The sequence below is a fragment of the Chamaea fasciata genome, unplaced genomic scaffold (assembly GCF_029207755.1).
Source record: "Chamaea fasciata isolate MVZ Bird 193981 ecotype frontalis unplaced genomic scaffold, bChaFas1.0.hap1 SCAF_6, whole genome shotgun sequence".
NCBI classification, from domain to species: domain Eukaryota; kingdom Metazoa; phylum Chordata; class Aves; order Passeriformes; family Sylviidae; genus Chamaea; species Chamaea fasciata.
Genome location: NW_027094091.1, coordinates 8061702 through 8079213, shown reverse-complemented (window position 1 = coordinate 8079213; position 17512 = coordinate 8061702). Strand labels below are relative to the sequence as shown.

General features: G+C 47.1%; 2 protein-coding genes across 4 annotated transcripts in view; one reads left to right on the top strand and one right to left on the bottom strand.

The window, feature by feature from the left end:
* EIF2AK3 (eukaryotic translation initiation factor 2 alpha kinase 3) overlaps positions 1-1681 on the top strand; it is a 41611-nt gene extending 39930 nt beyond the window's left edge. Inside the window, exons 16-17 of the mRNA XM_066185384.1 lie at positions 171-233; positions 1287-1681. Coding sequence (XP_066041481.1) covers positions 171-233; positions 1287-1463 — 240 coding nt within the window. The 3' untranslated portion in view covers positions 1464-1681. The remainder of the gene's footprint in view (positions 1-170; positions 234-1286) is intronic.
* A 41-nt stretch (positions 1682-1722) lies between these two features.
* On the bottom strand, positions 1723-16260 carry LOC136290930 (histamine H2 receptor-like). Of its 3 annotated transcripts, none has more exons than XM_066185381.1 (7): positions 16218-16260; positions 15281-15555; positions 13646-13802; positions 10106-10617; positions 6822-6998; positions 3847-5665; positions 1723-1801 (listed from the first exon to the last, which is right to left on the bottom strand). In XM_066185381.1, the coding sequence occupies exons 4-6, from the start codon at positions 10360-10362 to the stop codon at positions 4993-4995; spliced, it is 1107 nt and encodes a 368-aa protein (XP_066041478.1). In that variant the 5' UTR covers positions 10363-10617; positions 13646-13802; positions 15281-15555; positions 16218-16260; the 3' UTR covers positions 1723-1801; positions 3847-4992. The 3 variants fall into 3 exon arrangements, with proteins under 3 accessions (XP_066041478.1, XP_066041479.1, XP_066041480.1); XM_066185382.1 differs by having other exon boundaries at positions 13646-13758; XM_066185383.1 differs by lacking the exons at positions 13646-13802; positions 15281-15555; positions 16218-16260 and having other exon boundaries at positions 10106-10820.
* Positions 16261-17512: the final 1252 nt, after the last annotated feature.

Below are 17512 nucleotides of genomic sequence, written 5' to 3'. Positions count from 1 at the left end.
TGTTCAGCTGTTGTGATTTTTAAGCACTAAAGCAACTCCTTAAAGCAAAGGGTTTTCTTTCCTGCAGGCTGATTTCTTTGCATAATTTGCATAGTTTTGAAGGATATGGTAATATTACTAAAGAATAATATTTTGGAAAAGTTACATGTCGTTCTTCATTTTTTTTGCAGACTTTAAGTGATGTTAGAAATTTGAATTTTCCACCACTGTTCACTCAGAAATACGCACAAGAGGTAGGTATATCTGATGCTATTGATTGTAGCCTTTTCATTAATAATTGTTGCTTTTTTTCTTTGCTTTCCAATTGCTTTGCTGGTAAAAATGGAAAAACCAGGTTGCTTTCATGTTATTAAGATGCATTTCTCTATCCCAGTACTTCTCTACCTTTCAAAGCATAACATTGCAGTAATGGGCACAATGAGACTTCTGTCACAGTTTTCCTTCAGGAATACATTTTTTCCTGGCTTCCATTTGTCACTTACAATCATTCATTTCACATACATCCTGTCATAATTTCCTGCAACAAATCCATATTCCAAAAGAGAAAGTGCAGAGTTTCAGACAGGTAAAGGAGAGGGTCTAGGTAGCAGCATGGCTGCATGGGATCCCCTCCAGAACTGGACGTCCCGAGAGGGAAATCACATGAGCAAATTGTGCTGTGTTCTCATTAGTCAGGTCTGTAAAGTGATGTGGTTGCAGGTAAAGAGGAGGTGATGTACAAAACCTCCCCACTAAAAAGCTGAAGTTCTTTCAGGTGGTCAGGGTAGCTTCAGACCACAGGCCAGATGAGGCCAGCCTTTCATGCTTTACAGCTGAAGGCTGCCTGGGAGAAGGGGCTGTGCTGTGCTCAGCTGGAGCAGGACACTAAATTCTGATTAAATCTGAAACAGATATTCAAAGTAAAAATTCTAATTTGCCACAAGAAAAATTCAGCATGGCTTAAACATGAATCTAAAAACTACATATAAATTATGTATCATGTATTTACTTTTGATTGCAAATAATGTGAAGTTTTTTATAACTCTATTAAACCTTGAGTATGATTTGGTTTGCAAAATCCTTTTCAGTCCTTGACAGTAAAGACACTTTTAAGAGATGTACAGTGATACATTTTAAAATATTTAGTACATTTCTAACTAATGAGCCAAAGCACTAACGCCCAGATAACTCAGAAGGCAGCTGGGGGTATTTTCCACTTGCTCACACAGCCACAGCTGAAGCCAGGACATGAAATGAGGAAGAGTTCATGGATTGGTTCATGTAATATGTCTTGTGTTTTCTTTCAGTACAACATGGTGAAGGACATGCTCTCTCCAAGTCCCACTGAACGACCAGAGGCTGCAGCAATCATAGAAAATCCTGTCTTTGAAGACTTGGAGCTCCCACCCAAACCCGTGCTCAGGCAGAGGTCACGGACAATGAGTCTATCAGGAAATAAACATTCCAGACAACCAAGCAAATAACTATCCTCAGGATCACTTCTTCCACTCAGCAGGTTTCACAGGGATTGTTCAGCAGAAGGATCCTATGATGCAGAATGTTTATCTTGGGAATAGTTTACTTCAGCTTTTTTTGCCATGTTTAATGTATAAGATGTGTTAGACAGATTTTTGTTTACTTTGACAGCCAACGAAGCCCAGTAACCAAACCTTTCACATTCCATTTTCCTTACCTTTGCTCTCCTAAGCGGACGGGTCCAGCTGCTGTGCTTGCCAATGTTGTGCTCCATTATCCTTTTTTGGGGGGTTCCTTGGGTTTTTTTGAAGCTTGTAGATGTCAGCTTGCTGGGTGAATGAGAGATCTGTAACATGTAAATAGAATTAAAATACTGTATTTTTATAGAGCAAATTACAGTCTCTAAGCCTAGTGAGTGTCTATCTGGATCACTTGCTCTTTGGTGAAATGAAGATGATTTTGAAATGAACTTTGACTCCATTTTTGGCCCTGGTGGGTAAACTGGGAATCTGCACTATTTTTAAAGCAAAAAAGTACCACAGTTGTACATATTGTCACTGTCCATAGCCTCTCATTAGAGGAAATCATTTCATACTTCTGCACTACAGTAGATCTTAGGGAATGCATCTTAAACGGCTGAAGCTGTTTAGAAGGAAAAGGAGCTTTTTGCCATTAAATGGGGGGTTTTATAGGCAATGGTTGGAAGAGCCATAGTCAAAATTATGTACAAAAATGTTGTGATTCTGAAAATTTAAACCTAATTAAGTCATACGTGTCGTATGTAATCTTGTAGATTTGTACTTTTTAAAAAAAACAACTGGTAGGCATTTGTGTAATCTGCTAATTTAACTGCCTAATGCCATGCTTTTATTTCTCACTGTAAATATGTTAATTTTTATTTATAAAATACAGAATCAATCCATTTGGGTTGGTGGTGTACAGGATGCACTTGCTGTAATTGTTGAGTGCATTGATTACTGTGACTTCTTTCAAGTCTAAATGATGTAATAAACTTTTTTTTTATTTATAAGACAAAATAGTAGTTGCTTCTGTTGGAAGCCTGCATCCATGTGTACTGCAGATGGCAGCCCTGTGCAGTGGGAACAGGATGGGCTCTGCATTCCTGAAACTTCTTTGCTTCCCTGTCTCACTGGCCACAGTGTGTGTGATGACGCAGAACTGAATGTGCTGCTTGGAAGTGAGATAGGTTCTGGGGAAAGAAGGGAGTTGAGCTCTAAACTGGGTGCATTATGGAGGCAGTCTCTCACCAGAGGGGAGAAGGGATAATTCTTATGCTGTTAGAATTGTTCTTGTACCATTGTATTTTTCTGTTTTACAGACTTAAATTTGTTAAAGTCTCTGAGATCAGTTTCCTAAAAAGATACTGGATTCAAATCCTTCTGGGGATTACTGCACTGTGGTGTGACACTGACCAGCAATTAAACCTGCTGACACCCTGCAGCTTTATGATAAGGCAGAAGTAGATTACAATGATTGTCTTACATGTCCTTGTGGATAACTCTCCTCCATACTGGCTTGTCCAGGTGAAACAAGAATGCTGCAGTGAATATCTGATCAGGAACAGGATTTGTATTTAGCTGGGTTAAAGCAGGATAGTTAAGTGTGTTCACTTCCCTTGGATGTCCCTCTTTGCATCGGCTACAGCTGCCCAGTGAAATGGCCACAGGTGGAGCCTCTTTGCCTTCCCTGCCAGCTCAGTGATTACAGATGGAACACAGGAAGTGAGGAACAAGGTATTTTTGACTTGCTGTATATCTGGATGTGGGTAGCTGCCTATTCCAAGGGCCCTGCAGCATTTTAGTACTACAACCTGCATATATGTTCATACCAGGTGTGTCTGCATATTCTGGGATGTTACACCTGCCCTCAAAGGTGTGGATGAGTCCTCCCCTGCGGGGTCCCTGCCCAGCCACAAAACCATCTGGCCATGCTCAGCTCTGAATTGCCTGGTCAGTCTTTGCTTCTCTAAGCACTGGAGTGTGTTGTTCCTGTCTTTGTCCCTTACTGCTCCAGGGTTTGACAGAGAAAGGCTCTTCTCTAATCTGAGAGATTTTCCTCTGAATGATCTGTACTTTCCTGCCAGGTGTTTTGTGGAACACCCAAACTGCAATAGCTGTGAGCTCACAGCCCTGCAAAAGGGGCTTTGGCCTGGTGTTCTGCTGTGCTGTGCAGCATCAGGGTCCTGCCCCATTCTTTCACAGGGTGTTGCCTATCCCTCAGCTCCCTTCCTCCCCCATAGCTCTTGGGAATGAAACCCCATTCCTTGTCCTGTTTTATCAAAATGACCTGGGTGGCAGCAGCAGGATTCCTGCCCTGTCCACATTCGTGCCCATGGGAGGCTTCCCCCAGAATAAAGGTGTAGTTACTTACCACTTCCATGTTGTTGCTGGAGTCATAGGGTCGGGGACACCTCACCCTCTCCCTGGAGAGTCATTTCAGAGGAGCACCACTGTTGAACCCCAGGTCATGGCTGTTTTTTCTCCCAGGCTCTTGATAGAGAACTCCTGACCCTTGTGCTGGCATCTTCAGTAGCTCAGCTGCTCCAGGCAGGTCCTACTGCATTTTGCTGCCTCTGAGGACAGTCCCCTGCTACCTTTTCAGAGTAACACTTCAGTGAGGCACTTGTGGCTTTCCTGCAGGGAGCCAGTGCAGTTGGGAAGTCCAGACAAGCACTTGGGAGTAGTAAAAATAATAATTTCCATTTATCATGATTTTTTAATGTCTCTGTGGTAGATACCACAGTGTACACACAAGTACTACTTCCTATTCACATCCCAAGTACTAATTCCTGTTCACATGCCATCTTCAGATGGTGTCAGCCACCTGTTGCTTTGAAACCACTGTGCTGCTGGTGTTACAGCAAGCCTTTGTCATCTCCTGGGGTCTGCCACATGGAATGTCCCCTTCCAGAATTAAGAATGAAACCCACAGAAAATTCACAGAAAGCTCTGAATATCCAGATGTTGCAGAAGCCAGTGAACTGAACCCTAAGCAACAGCCCAGGCTGCAGAATGATGCCTCTTTAGAAAGTGAGCTCTGCTCTTTGGCCACATCCCTCCTCTAATTCCCATACACAGACTGGCACACGTGGAGCTATTAAAACTGGTCAAATCTGTAATGAAACTTCCAGATGAGAAGCTACAGTGGCTTGATAAGAAACACTGTCCCATCTGACACAGAGGACCAGGATGTGCACAAATATTATGATCATGTTATACCATACTGGTTTGGGTTTTTTTACCCAACATGGAGGTTGAATTTGTCTTGGGAAATGCTCATTAGAAAAATAATTATCCAGGAATTAATTAGTTCCATTAATATAACAAATTGCCCCTAAAATATCTGAGTTCCTTGTTGTTGAAACTATGGAGTGTGAAGAAATGCATCTTTGTTGTATTGTCCCCAGCTGTAATATTCCAGCCCCTTGTTCCCCTACTTTCCTACCCATTTGTTTTTCCATTGGGATGTGCTCCAGTACGTTCTCTATCACCACCTCCAGTGACTGATCCCGAATCCCTATGACTTGGGTTTGCCCTTTGGGGCACCGTTGGGCACCGTCACGCTGTATTCCAGATCTGGAGCAGTCTTGGCAAAGGTGGCTATGGAAACCATGTCCTCCCCAACATCCACCTGAGACCTGCGCCTGCAAATGAGCAGCTTCTTGAGGGCGTGCTGGAAGTCCCTGTTGAGGAAGGCGTAGAGCAGGGGGTTGATGGTGGAGTTGCAGTACCCCAGCCAGGTGATGATCTTGAAGGTGCCGAGCAGCACCGTGCTGGTGGAGTTGGCGCCTCTGGCCGCCAGCCAAACGTTCAGCACGAAGTAGGGCAGCCAGCACAGCACGAACACGGAGATGATGATGATGATGGTCCTCGTGGCCTTGTTCTCCAGCTGCAGGTGGTTCTGCCGCTTGCTGTTGGGGTGGTAGTGGATCTCCAGCGTCTGGGACATGATGCGGGTGGCCTTGAGGCGGGAGGCGCGGTAGATGAAAAAATACATGCTGCACATGACCACAAAGGGAAGGAAGAACGCCAGGGCAGAAGCCACGATGGCAAAAACCCAGTTGGTGACAAAGATGCATTCTCTGCCTGCATCAAAGTCCACCCCGGGAATCTCATTCCAGCCTTGCATGACGGGCAGGAAGGAAATGAGGGAGGAATATACCCAGACCGTGCAGGTCATCACGATGCATCTGCAGAAAGAAAGAGATGTGGAGGGGAGAGAGGGTCTGAGTAATTTTGAGTTGAGAACATCCAGTACGATTCAATCCCCATGGTAACCTGTGTGGGATATCGCTGCTGAGCAGTCCAGCAGGGCGTGGAGAAGGGAAAAAGCTGGAGTACAAGTCCAGACATGCATATCTCTAACAAGTGGGTAATTGGTGTGTAGTTGACAGAATTGGGGTCAGCTGAAGGAGTGCTCAGAGCTGGCTGAGAAAAGATGAGGAAAGGTTTACAGAAGATGTTTGTTAGTATTTGAAATAACAGCATGTAGATTTTTTTTTTGCTTTCAGCTTTAGTATCTGGCCATTATCTCACCCTCTGAGGCCTGATGAGGGTGGAGCTGATGGACACCAGATGACAGAATCTGCAAGGGGGCCCACACAGCCCCCTCCTCTCTTTGCCTGTGATCCACAAATCACACACAGCAAGAGTGACAGTGGGAAAAACATGCCTAAGAAGAGCCTGAACCCACCCTATAAATCACCCCAGTGTCCTTTCTGCCCACCCTAAGATGACTTTCCCCATCCTGCAATCCTCACTTCAGCCTTTCATGTGAAACCCTTATGGGAGCTCAGAAACTGTTTTCCCTGAATGTCACTTCAGAAAAGATGGTGAGTTTAAGAGAGGGAAGACTATTGTTACATGCATCCTTATGGGTCTCCTTTCACCTAGTCCTTAGAAGTTCTTCAAAGTCCTTCCCCATTTCTGAAAATGTTTAAGGCCAAGGCTTTAGCAGTCTGGTCTAGTGGAAGGTGTCCCTGCTCACAGGGGGGATGGAACAAGATAACTTTTAAGGTCCCTTCAAACCCAAGCCTTTCTGTGATTCTGTGAAATGATTACAAAGGGTCACTTGTAGGTCCAACTCAGCCCATATCACTGGTTTCTACCCCATTTTGCAACCCTTCCTTAGCTCAAAAAATACTCTCCCAGGAGCACTATCCAACCCCCCTCAGCTGCATCCTCCTTTTCCTCTCCTGTACCACATAAAGCATTTTCTGCAGTTTTAAATGGTGAAAGTTCCTTTTGGCAGATCTCTGCTTCTGAGCAGCACCTGTCAACAGCTCATTCAGCCTCAGATCAACGTAGGCCATGGAGGGACCCAAAATGAGGAGAAACTGCACTGACCTGCCACGGGACATCCTTCTGGAGTAGTGGTAGGGGGTGACCACGGAGCAGTACCTGTCCAGGCTGATGAAGCACAGCGTGACAATGGATGCAGTGCAGAACATGACATCAAAGGAGATCCAGACTTTGCAGAACAGCTTCCCGAACAGCCACATCCCCGTCACCTCGTAAATGATGCTGGGAGAGAAAACAGCTGGAAATCAGAGCTGGAAGGGCTGTTTGTGCAGCCCATGGAGGTGTATGAGGCCAGGCTGGGTGAGGCTCTGAGCAACCTGGTCTAGCAGGAGGTTTTCCTGCCCAGGCCTGGAACAAGAGGATCTTTAAGGTTCCTTCCAACCCAAACCATTCTGTGACTATTGCTTTGTGACTGCGCTGAGGTAATGCACTATTTTGTCATACAGGTACTAAAGATGGGCATGCAGCTCAGACAGCAGGGATTCCTCCTCAAAGCACAGCCCAAGAAAGGAGCACCCCACAGCTGGAGCATGGCTGAACAAGAGAAAACCTATGCTTCTTGCAGCCTAAGTGTCTTGAGAGAGGTGCTTTGCCCCACAAAGCTCCCCAAATTTACATCTGTACGGCCTTATCACAGCATTTTCCCAGTGCCTGACACAGCAGTCTTTTGTGATTTCTCCCCAATTCCTGGGGCATGGAGCATCCCCAAGAAACTCACTTCACATCAAATTGAATGCTTCAGAACCAGAAAGGATTTACACTCTTGGTTTAAAAAAATACAAAACAACAACATCCTAGGAGGAAGCCCATGCAGCTTGTACATTATGTGGCTCATAAATGCCTCAGCAAGGTAAACACACCAGCAGAAAGCAGACATAGTACTAAAAATACTTCCAACAAAGTCAAGAGGGGCCTGTGAGAAGTGAGCAGCGAAGGAAGGAGCATATGGCAGCTGTAGAAAGGCTGATGCATGTTTCTATAGCATTCAATGAGATGCCATTTGCTTCTCTTTTCTTTCTCCAGCTTTCTGCAGCTCCTGAGGCTGCTGAAATCACAATTGTGAGTGAATTTGATAAGTAACTCCCTAGTCCTGCAAAGCTTTAATTATCTTGTAACTTCCCAGCTTGGTAGTTGAATGCAGTGAGATCAGGGCTGCTGAGCTGCAGTCCTCAGGTGTCCAGCAAGGGAGAAAGATTCAACCTGATGTCTGAAAACAATGGCTGATCTACATCTCATCAGCACCAGTTCACTAAATCGACTTGTGAAGGGTTGTTCCAGAGCACAGCAACTGCTGTAGGTGGGTGCAGTGCTGCTGAAGGGTCCCAGCCCTCAGCAGCTCTTTGTTATGTGGGATTCCATGCAAAAATCCAAGCAAACTACAGCAGAGCCTGTCCCTGCACCTTGGGCAGCCTGGAGGATCCCACAGCACACACATGGAAAGGTTTCGTGGCTCTTTTACAGGGCAGAAATGAGGCACTAGAATTGGAGCATGGGTTCAGTTCTGGACTTGGGTGCCATTTTGCCATTCCTCAGAGCCCTCCTTGTCCCCAGAGGTGCTCCAGAGCCTGTGGGGTGCCCTGGCCTCCCAGGAGGAGATGTGCTGCTGTCAGGACACCCTTGCACACAGATCCCAGGTAAGCAGATGCCCAGTTCTCACCTGCATACACCTGGTGGGATGCACCTGACCTGCAGACACTCTCACAGCATGGGGTAGTGGATACCTGACCCCTCTTCTCTGAGGTAAAAAGTCTCTGCAGCTTGGAAATTATGCTGGATAAGAAGCAGTAGTAAAAACCAAAAAACCACACAGTTAAGTCACCACTACCTTGCCCTTTTGCTTGCAGAGAAAAGAAGAGCTGGAAATATTCAGCTTGGAAATGACAGACTGGCTGGAGTACTCAGACAACAAGCTAAGCTCAGCTGAACCACTTCTGCAAACCAGCCAAGCCAGGAACAAAGCAAAAGTCTCACTCTTATGAAATTAAGACACCAAGTGACAAAGTTATTTTTCCCTTCTGTCATATTTTCCTGAGCCAAACTGCCTCCTAAGATAATTTCTTTCCCTTTGGCACGTAATAACCTGCCAACTAAGGAGCAAACTGAAATCCAAAAGAGCAACATAGATGTGAAGTCAGAACAGTGGGAAAGTATGAAACAGCAGCCACTGTGCTGGCAGGGCTGGACAACACTGGTGGAGCCAGCAGGGTCCATTCCTCACCAGGGGCCCACCAGGAGCTGGCACGTCTCCCCACCAGGCAGCACCGGGACATTCAGGAGGGGCACAAAGCACCAACCATGCTCTGATCTTTGCTCCCCTTTGTAATTTTTGCTGTTTAAGTAAAACATCACTAAATTAGATTCAAAATAGATAGGAGGAAGAATTTTTTTTCACAGTGAGGGTGCCCAGAGATGCTGTGGCTGCCCCATCCCTGGAAGTGTTCAAAGCCAGGTTGGATGGAGCTCTGAACAACCTGGTTCAGTTGACTGGGTCCCTCCTCAGTGCACAAGTTGGATGGCCCCTAAAGGTCCCTGGCAACCCAAACCACACTATGGTTCCATGATAATTTCAGAACCTGAACTTAAAATTCATCAAGCATAGAATTTAAGTTAGCAGTAATATTTTTTAGAAGAACATCATTAACTGCTTTTTTTCACCTGATACCATGAACTTTTAAGTCAGTTTGTAATTGCTCGTTGGGACAATATTTTTCAGTGTCAAATTCAAAGGAATAGGCAGCCCTATGAGAACTGAAGCATAGAAATGGAAAAGAGTTCAGCTTCCTCATATTGCCCCATGAACTCAAAACAGGGTGCAGTTCCCTGATTTACACAAACTTATGGGTGCTTTGCAGGACAAGACAGCCAGGACCACAAGTCAGCTGCTTTCTGGTTTTGTTTCACTCTTTTAGCCAGGTAGTAAAGCTCCCATAAATCTAAACCTCATGCAGGGACACCTGCCCTCTGAAGTGCCTCTGCCTCCATGAAATACAGGGGAAGCCTGAATTACTCTGTTTATCCTGAATAAATTCCTTACATTCCAAATGCAGGGCTAGTCCTGGAAGAGGGGGTTCAACAACTGGAGCTCCACATGCAAAGCTGGAAATCAAGTTCAGATCAGCATCCAGGGTCCCTGTGTCCAACAGGAAAAATACCTCTGGGAATTGTGTCTGCATGGATTACCAGGGGATCCATAACAGAGCAGACAGGGAAGCACATAGAGCCACCAAAGGGTTCAGCCCTTCGGAGAGCCCAGCCCTGCTCCAAGAGCGGAGGCAGAGCTGGGAGAAAGGACATGTGTCCTCTGCTCACACCCCAGGGACGCTCCTCACCTGAAGGGCATCACCAGACAGGCCACGAGGAAGTCTGCCATGGCCAGGGACATGATGAACATGTAGGTGACGGTGCGCAGCCTCTTCTCCACCACGGGGCAGAGGAACACGATGGTGTTTCCCAGGAGTGTGACCACGTCGATGAGGGTGAGGACCAGCCCGATGAGCACCTCCTGCAGCCCCACCCCTCCCCTTGCAAAGGAGGGGGCAGCAGAGGAGAAATTAGAGAGCCAGGTTCCATTCCTGTCCATCAGCATCTTCCCACTGTTAAAATCTCAGCGAGGCAAAAGGGGAGAACCAGAATTACTTTAATGACGATTTGTGGGTGTGCAGAAGGGCGGACGGAAATAATATTTAATGCTTCATTTGCTCCAGTAAAAATCCACAAACTCTGCTGTGCCTTTGCCACAACTGTCCCGTGGTTAGCAGCCCATTAGAAGTGTCTGAAATCCTCAGGATGAGGATAAATGTGCAGCATTGACTGAAGTCCTTCACGGCAATTAAAAGCCCTCCTGTGAATGAAAATGCATCATCAGATGAAGCATGAGACCAGGAAAAAAAAATAGAAATGTACTGAGAGCAGAGAGAGGGAAAGAGAACAACTGAAATAAAAAATTAAAGCAGCTGGGCTAAATCCCACTGAAGAGCATGCCAAGTCCACATAATGTGGGGGCTGGAACTAGATGATCTTTAAGGTCCTTTCCAACCTAAACCATTCTGTGGTTTATATTCTCATTATCATCTCTGCCACTTCCAGAGCAGCTGGGGCTGCTTGCCCAGGCTGGCTGTTTCCATAACCCCACTGTTCAGTCCGTGCTATGCCCTTGGTTGTCCTGGTGCTTTTTTAGGCTCTGAAGTTTAGAGATTTTTTGCTACCACAGAGGGCAGCTCCATCCTCCAGTCTGAATGGCCAAGCAGGGCTGGCAGCAGCACACAGGGAGCAGAATCCTGGAATCACAGAATGGTTTGGGTTGGAAGATCATAAAATTGTGGTGTCTCAGGTACAGCCCTGACCCCAGACTCATGTTCCCTCTGTGCCCAGATGGGAGGTGATGCTCCCAACTCCTTAATTGGGGATTTTTCTCTTGAGGAAATCCACATTCTTGTGTCCACATCTCAGCTCCCAGACTTTGACCAAGCGATGTCACAGGTAGGTGGGAAGGTGGGAATGATACCCTGCAAAAACTACAGCAATTCAAAGCTCACTGGTGTAGCTGAAGAAACACAAAGACAAAACTTGTGGGGAAAAGAGAATTATGGAAATATTTCCTGATGACAAATTGTTATATTTAAATATCATCACTTCTCCTGTGACCAGGATCTGCTTCCACAGTACCCTCAGGTCAATTCCACATCTCCAGGGCATCCTACTGAGTGAAGTGTAAGGGTGGGCCTGGATAACATCCCTGTAGCCCAACTTGCCTCATCTCACAGGGGCCAAACTTTGTCTTAGGAGGAGTGTAAGAACAAGGCAGCAAAATATTCCCAACATCTCTTTGTCTTTCCTGCAGCTTCTGATCCAGAATTACCTCCTAAGACGGTTTCAGTGATTTCTGAATCATGAAATTGTCCTGTTTCCCCTCTGGCCCAGCAAACTTTTAGCATCTACGACCTCGTATAGCAACAACTTCCATGGCTCAGGTCTGTGTCCTGCAAAGAAACCTCTCTTTCTGCTTGTTCTGAGCCTGTCACCAGCCAGCTTCATTCAGTGCCTCTGGTCCTTGCATTGGCAGAGACATCACACAACCCATCCCCATCCACTCCCTCAGTGCCACTGGTGGGCTCTTCACCCCCTGTCACGCCCTGCCAGCTCCCTCCCCATCTGAGCTTGCTCAGTCCTCACAGGGAAACAACAGAGGATTCCTGCCCATCCCTGCTGCTCTTCTGATCCTCTGAGATGGACCAAAACTCCAGTTTCCAAGAGGTAAATGCTCTGTGGATTTACCTAAGGGAATGATCTCTGTTCTGTCCTACTCCCCTTACACCACCATCCCTGCCATGATTTGCTGATTTGAGTGGTACTGAGCTGACCTTTCCACTGGGCTGTGGCCATCCGAAGGTCTTCTATCTGGGCAGCAACAGGAACTGAGAGTCCACTGCTTTAGATGGGAAAAAACCATGAAATTAGGAAATTAACTCCACCTCATCTTTTCAAAACCTCATCACTTCACAGTTGAATTCTTTCTTCCACTGCAATGTTCAATGAGTCTCATAAAAACGTTTTTTCACTTCATTAAGTCAGACATTATCCTTCATGCCCTGGTTAAACTTTCTTTTGCCTGTAAATATCACCACTTCATGATTCACGATTTTCCCAGCTGAAGATTTCTAGAACCCCACATATCCCAACCCCTATCCCTGTAAAGAGCGCCACTGACCTCTCTGTAACTCACCCTGCACTTGCCCCTCCTGCATGTCAGCTTTCAGACAAGTATTGTTTCACACAGGGAACTTCCTTCTTAACTCGGGACTATTACATTTCCTTAAAACCCCCCACCATGAGGGACTATACTGAAAACCTTTCAGAATTCCAAGCAGCCCACACCACCCAGGTGTTTCTTTTCCACCTGCTGTCTTCTTCCAAGCATTCCTATACAACTGTGAAGCTGGGCTGCATTTTCTGAAAGCAATAGTGACCTTGTCCTTGGAGGTAATTGTGTGTTCATGCACCTACTCATCCTTCAAAATCCTCAGATCTGTCCCCTGACTTCTGTTTATTTGCTGGATTTAGTGGTTTCCTTTCTTTCAAGTTAAAAATAAAAAATGAAAAAATTAGGAGAAAGCTCAAGCTGTCTAGAAAAAAAAAAATAAAGAAGGAAAGCTCTTCCTCACTGGAGCTGGGAGTCACTGTCTGAGACCTGAAGCTCTCCTGCTCCTCCAGCACTGAGAACAAGCAGGTTTTTTGGACAGCACTGGGCCAGCACTGCTAAAAGTCTGTAGGGCGTCTTAAGTGCCTCAGTCCTAGTGAAAATGTTCCCTGGACAACACTCCACATCCTGGTAACAAACACCCTATAAAAATAAAATGAAAAATCCAGTCTCCAGCTCTTCCATAATTCACAGGAAAGAGGATAATCTGTCCCGTTCTTTCTAAGAGCTCCACTGAGGATGTCATCAGACTGGATGAGCTCCTGAGGAACAGTTGGATTTCAATGCAGCCACATTTCCTGGCAGAAATAACTATTCAGGCCATTCTCCTCCCTGCATGTTCCACACAGACAGCTCGGGGACAGCCAGCTGGGAAAACCACACGGACCACTTTAAACACTTGAGTACCACCCAGTGAACCCCAGGTTCTCCCAGGTGTGCATGCTGGTCATAAGACATGAAGAGCAAAAAAATGAGTGTCAAATTTTTGTTCCTTGGTAGATGAGAATGATAGATGAGAATTCTGGATTAATTATTTGGGGTTTTTTTAGATGTAACACTGAGAAAAGAAGGTTTTGAAGACGCACCTTCCTGCAAAGAATGACTGTTCCCACACAGTCGTTAAGTTTGTATCAGTGTTAGAACGACTCTAATTAAAGAAATCATTACTCACACTGCTCTGTGAACGCACACCACTCTCAAACTTTGAGCAGAATTAGGACACGGTTGTTAGAATTCTTCTTTGCAAGTTCTCTGTGCTCCTCAGGTACCATCTCAGCCACCAGCCTGGGTTAAAAGGTCTTCTCAAGTGAAAAATTCACAGCAGGCTCCTGAATGCAAGATACATCCAGGAGTATGACAGTGCACAAAACCAGCAGGCAGATGTGCCCACACTCACAAAACACTATAGAAACACCCTTTTGTCGTAGTTTTTTTTTTTTTCTTTTTATCAACACAAAGGTTGAGGGACTGGAAATAAGGCTGTCATTATTTGACATCCATTACTCCAACAATAAAAACAAGGGATGATGGATTCCTGAAACTTCAGGTTTGAATTTGAACTCTAATTCAGGGTGCAGAAAACAGGATCCTGCTGTTCCTGATCCCTTTTAAGAATCCCCAGGCAGAGTCCCTGGAAGCTCACCCATAGTCCCTGTCAGAGCCCGGGTGGATGTCTGGATTCTTTTGCTCTGACTGAGAAGCCAACCCTTATCCAAAGTGTGCTAAATTAAATAAGTTAACTAAGAAGTGCTGCTCTCAAGCCACCTGGAGAATTGTTAACATAGGAAAGCAGAGAATGATACCATCTTAACCTCTCTGTGGAAATTATTGGGACAAAGCAGGATATGCCATCTTTCCCAGGGATGCACTTCCTCAGCTTAAAATATTTGAGCTTTTAAATTCTCCCATGAGCTGGAGCAGCCCACTGCTGAGATAGACCAGAGTCTTCCTACAACGTCAATCTTTCAGTCTTTCCTGTAAAACCAAAGGGATAAATGCCCAGTTGTACCATGATGTGGGATCTTCCCAGGTTTCCTGGGGATCTCAGATGCCTTAGGGTTTGCACTATTCTTTTTTGGATATTATAGTTTTACTTCCTTTCAAAAAACGGATGGGATGGATTCTGCTCTGAGGCTGCCTGAGGAAAGCAACTGCACCATTTCAGTTCCCCTTTCATATCCAGGAAGTTTGACCTAATTTATTCAGCAGACAAATCCCAAGCTAAAGGTTAATTTCATCAGTAAAAGGTATATTTTGATGGCAAGGAAAAAAAAAAAAAAAAAAAAAAAAAAGCTCTGCAATCTCAAGGCTGACTGCACTTTAAAATCTTAGTAGAATGATGAAAACCGGAAATATATTACTGGGAATACATTTGCTGCCAGGCTCTGCTGCTCTGCTGAATCAGGTACAAACCATGGCAGCAGGGAACACCACCTGCCCCAGGAGTTTACCTCACACACCTTTCCCTCCTCCTCCCCTTGAGAAAACTGCAACAGCTCAGGGATTGTCGAACAATGCGAGCAGTTTGTTGAACTGTGGAAGGCTGTGGGTGGTGATAAAGGAGGGGGAGGATGCCTGGGGATGCTTCCACCAGTACAACACGCACTCGAGGAGGCCGTGCTGCGAGTGAGCCTCTGCACTGAGTTCCCTTCTCTCCCCCACTCTCCCTCTAATCCAACTTTCCCGTTGGAAGCGCAGCATTTCTCAGGGCACGATTTCTTTCCACCCCCAAACCAGCATGGAACGACTCCTACAGCCCCTCTGACAGCCCCGGGGCTGGGAACACAGCAAAACACAACATCCTTACCTTCGGAATCGACGGCTGAAGCAGCTCCGCGGTGTCGCCGAGCCCGGAGCGCGGTGCCTTCCCGGCTGCAGGGTACCGGGGGTTCGGGCCAGCTCTCAGAGATCCCGGATCCCTCCCCTCGGAGCTGCTCCCAGCCCGCCTGCGTGGAGCTGATGGTTCCTGCCGCGAAGCAGGACACGGAATCCTCATCCACAGGCACCACAGCGGCTCGGGATCTCCCCTCGGCAGACGTGAACGCTCCTCCACAGCCACAGAAAGTCTCCGGCAGCCGCTGCCTGCTCCGGGGAGAGAGGAGAGACCGGAGCGACATCACAGCAGTAAAACTCCAGGCGAAGTTAAACCCGCGCTGCAAACACTGGGGTGGCTCACTGGCCTTAGGAACTGAGCCGGGGGGCCAAAACCCAAACCCTGGGGAGGCAAAACTCTCACCGTCTGGGGTGCAAAACGCCCAAACCCTGGGGTGCAAAGGCACCCAACCCTTGAGTGTAAAGACATTACCCCGGGGTACCAAATCCACCCTTCCTCGGTCAAACCCGCCAAACCACTGAGGGTAAAAGCGCCAACCCCCAGGGCAGCACAACCCCCAGCCCCAGGTAGGGCAAGACGCCGAGGATGCTGTGGAGCACATCAGCATCAGCCCGGGGCAGCGGAGACCCGCCCGGGGAGGGGCTGCGGGTCCTGCCCGCCGAGGAGATCTCCCTTCGAGGTGGGGAAGAAGAGGGCGGGACCCTTCCCGGGGGGGGGACAGTGTTCGAAGGGGATGTCCTCTGGGCACAGGGCTCAGGACGTGCCTCGGGGGAGCCCGCGATAGAGGGGGTCCCACCCGGAGCGGGGAGCAGCAGCCGTGCCCGTGGGGAGCCCTGTCCGTGGGGAGCCCTGCCCGGGAAAGGGGTGTCAGGATCTGCCTGGGGATGGGGATTCCGCCGGCGGCACTTACCGAGGCAGGCGGAGGAGCCGCCCCCTTCTCTCCTCCGCCCCGCAGCTCCCGCTCCTCCCCGCTCCAGCCGGGAAACCTTCCTGCCCTCCGGGAAACGGGGCTCCCCCTGGAAACTGTGCTATCTTTTCTCCGGCTTTCGAACCAACCCTTCCCACTCCCCGTCGGCAGCTACAGGCACACGGAGACCTGATGCATGAAAACAAGAATAAAAAAATAAGAGGCGTTCCGTGGGTTTGGCTCTGCTGTTGCCAAACAGGGCGTTTTGTTCATAAACTAAACAAAAAAATCCGAAAAATCCCGGGCTGGAAGAGGAACCAGGGTCACGATGTTGGTGAGATGTCACCTGCCCAGCCCCTCTCTGCCTTGTGCCCGAGTCTGGGTGGGATGGGATGGGATGGTGGGTGTTGGATTTTGGGTTCTTTAGGCACGTGTATGGGAGAGCCCGGCTGAATTGGCTGCCTAGAAAAGAGCATTCCCTCTTCCCAACTGCAGGTCCGGGCTCAGGGAGCGACCGGCACCTCTCGGGCTCCTCGGGGAGCCACTCAGCTGGCAGAAAATGAACTCGGCAAGAAAAGATGCAGAAATCTCGTTCTTTGAGTGCCGGGGTGAATGTCACACACAAGGATGGGCGTGTGTAACCCTCGGCCATAGCTCCTGTCCTAAAACAACCCCCAAATCACTCCCCAAGGTATCAGCTCTTCTCACTGAATTGCTGTCGCCAGCATGGCAGTCTCCTTTTCCACTTGTTTTCCAGAAACTTTTGCAAAGGTTTTGAACGCTGGCTTCACCCACCACCAAAAATGACACCGGAGAATTTTTTCAATGAGTGTGGAGAGGAAATATCTTGATCAGGGTTGGTGGAACATAAAGAAACTTAGATTTACTGTCCTCTCCCTGGAACAACTCAGCTCCTGGCTGGCAATTGGCCTCTCAGGTTTCAGGCTTGTCTTTGACATTAACAACCAAATGTGATGGAAGAGCATGTTTGGATCGTTTTGTGTCATATTTATTGCTTCAGAAATAGCAGATTCACCTTTGAACAAAATAAAATCTACTTTAAATGATGGGTTTTCCACTCCAGGAGTGGAAGGAAGGAAAAAAGAGAGAAAGAAAGAGCAAAAGCGGGAAATAAAGAGAGAAAGAGAGAGAGAGAGAGAGAGAGAGAGAGAGAGAGAGAGAGAGAGAGAGAGAGAGAAAGAAAGAAAGAAAGAAAGAAAGAAAGAAAGAAAGAAAGAAAGAAAGAAAGAAAGAAAGAAGAAATAATTGTGTCAGAGTCAAATGCAACCTCATCCCTG

Excerpts from the sequence above, each read along its gene's own strand:
- LOC136290930 (XM_066185381.1), bottom strand. The coding sequence starts at position 10,362 with ATGCTGATGGACAGGAATGGAACCTGGCTCTCTAATTTCTCCTCTGCT. Across the intron at positions 6,999-10,105 it reads TGTCTGGTGATGCCCTTCAG|CATCATTTACGAGGTGACGG; the intron begins GTGAGGAGCGTC and ends TTTCTCTCCCAG. Across the intron at positions 5,666-6,821 it reads AGAAGGATGTCCCGTGGCAG|ATGCATCGTGATGACCTGCA; the intron begins GTCAGTGCAGTT and ends TTCTTTCTGCAG.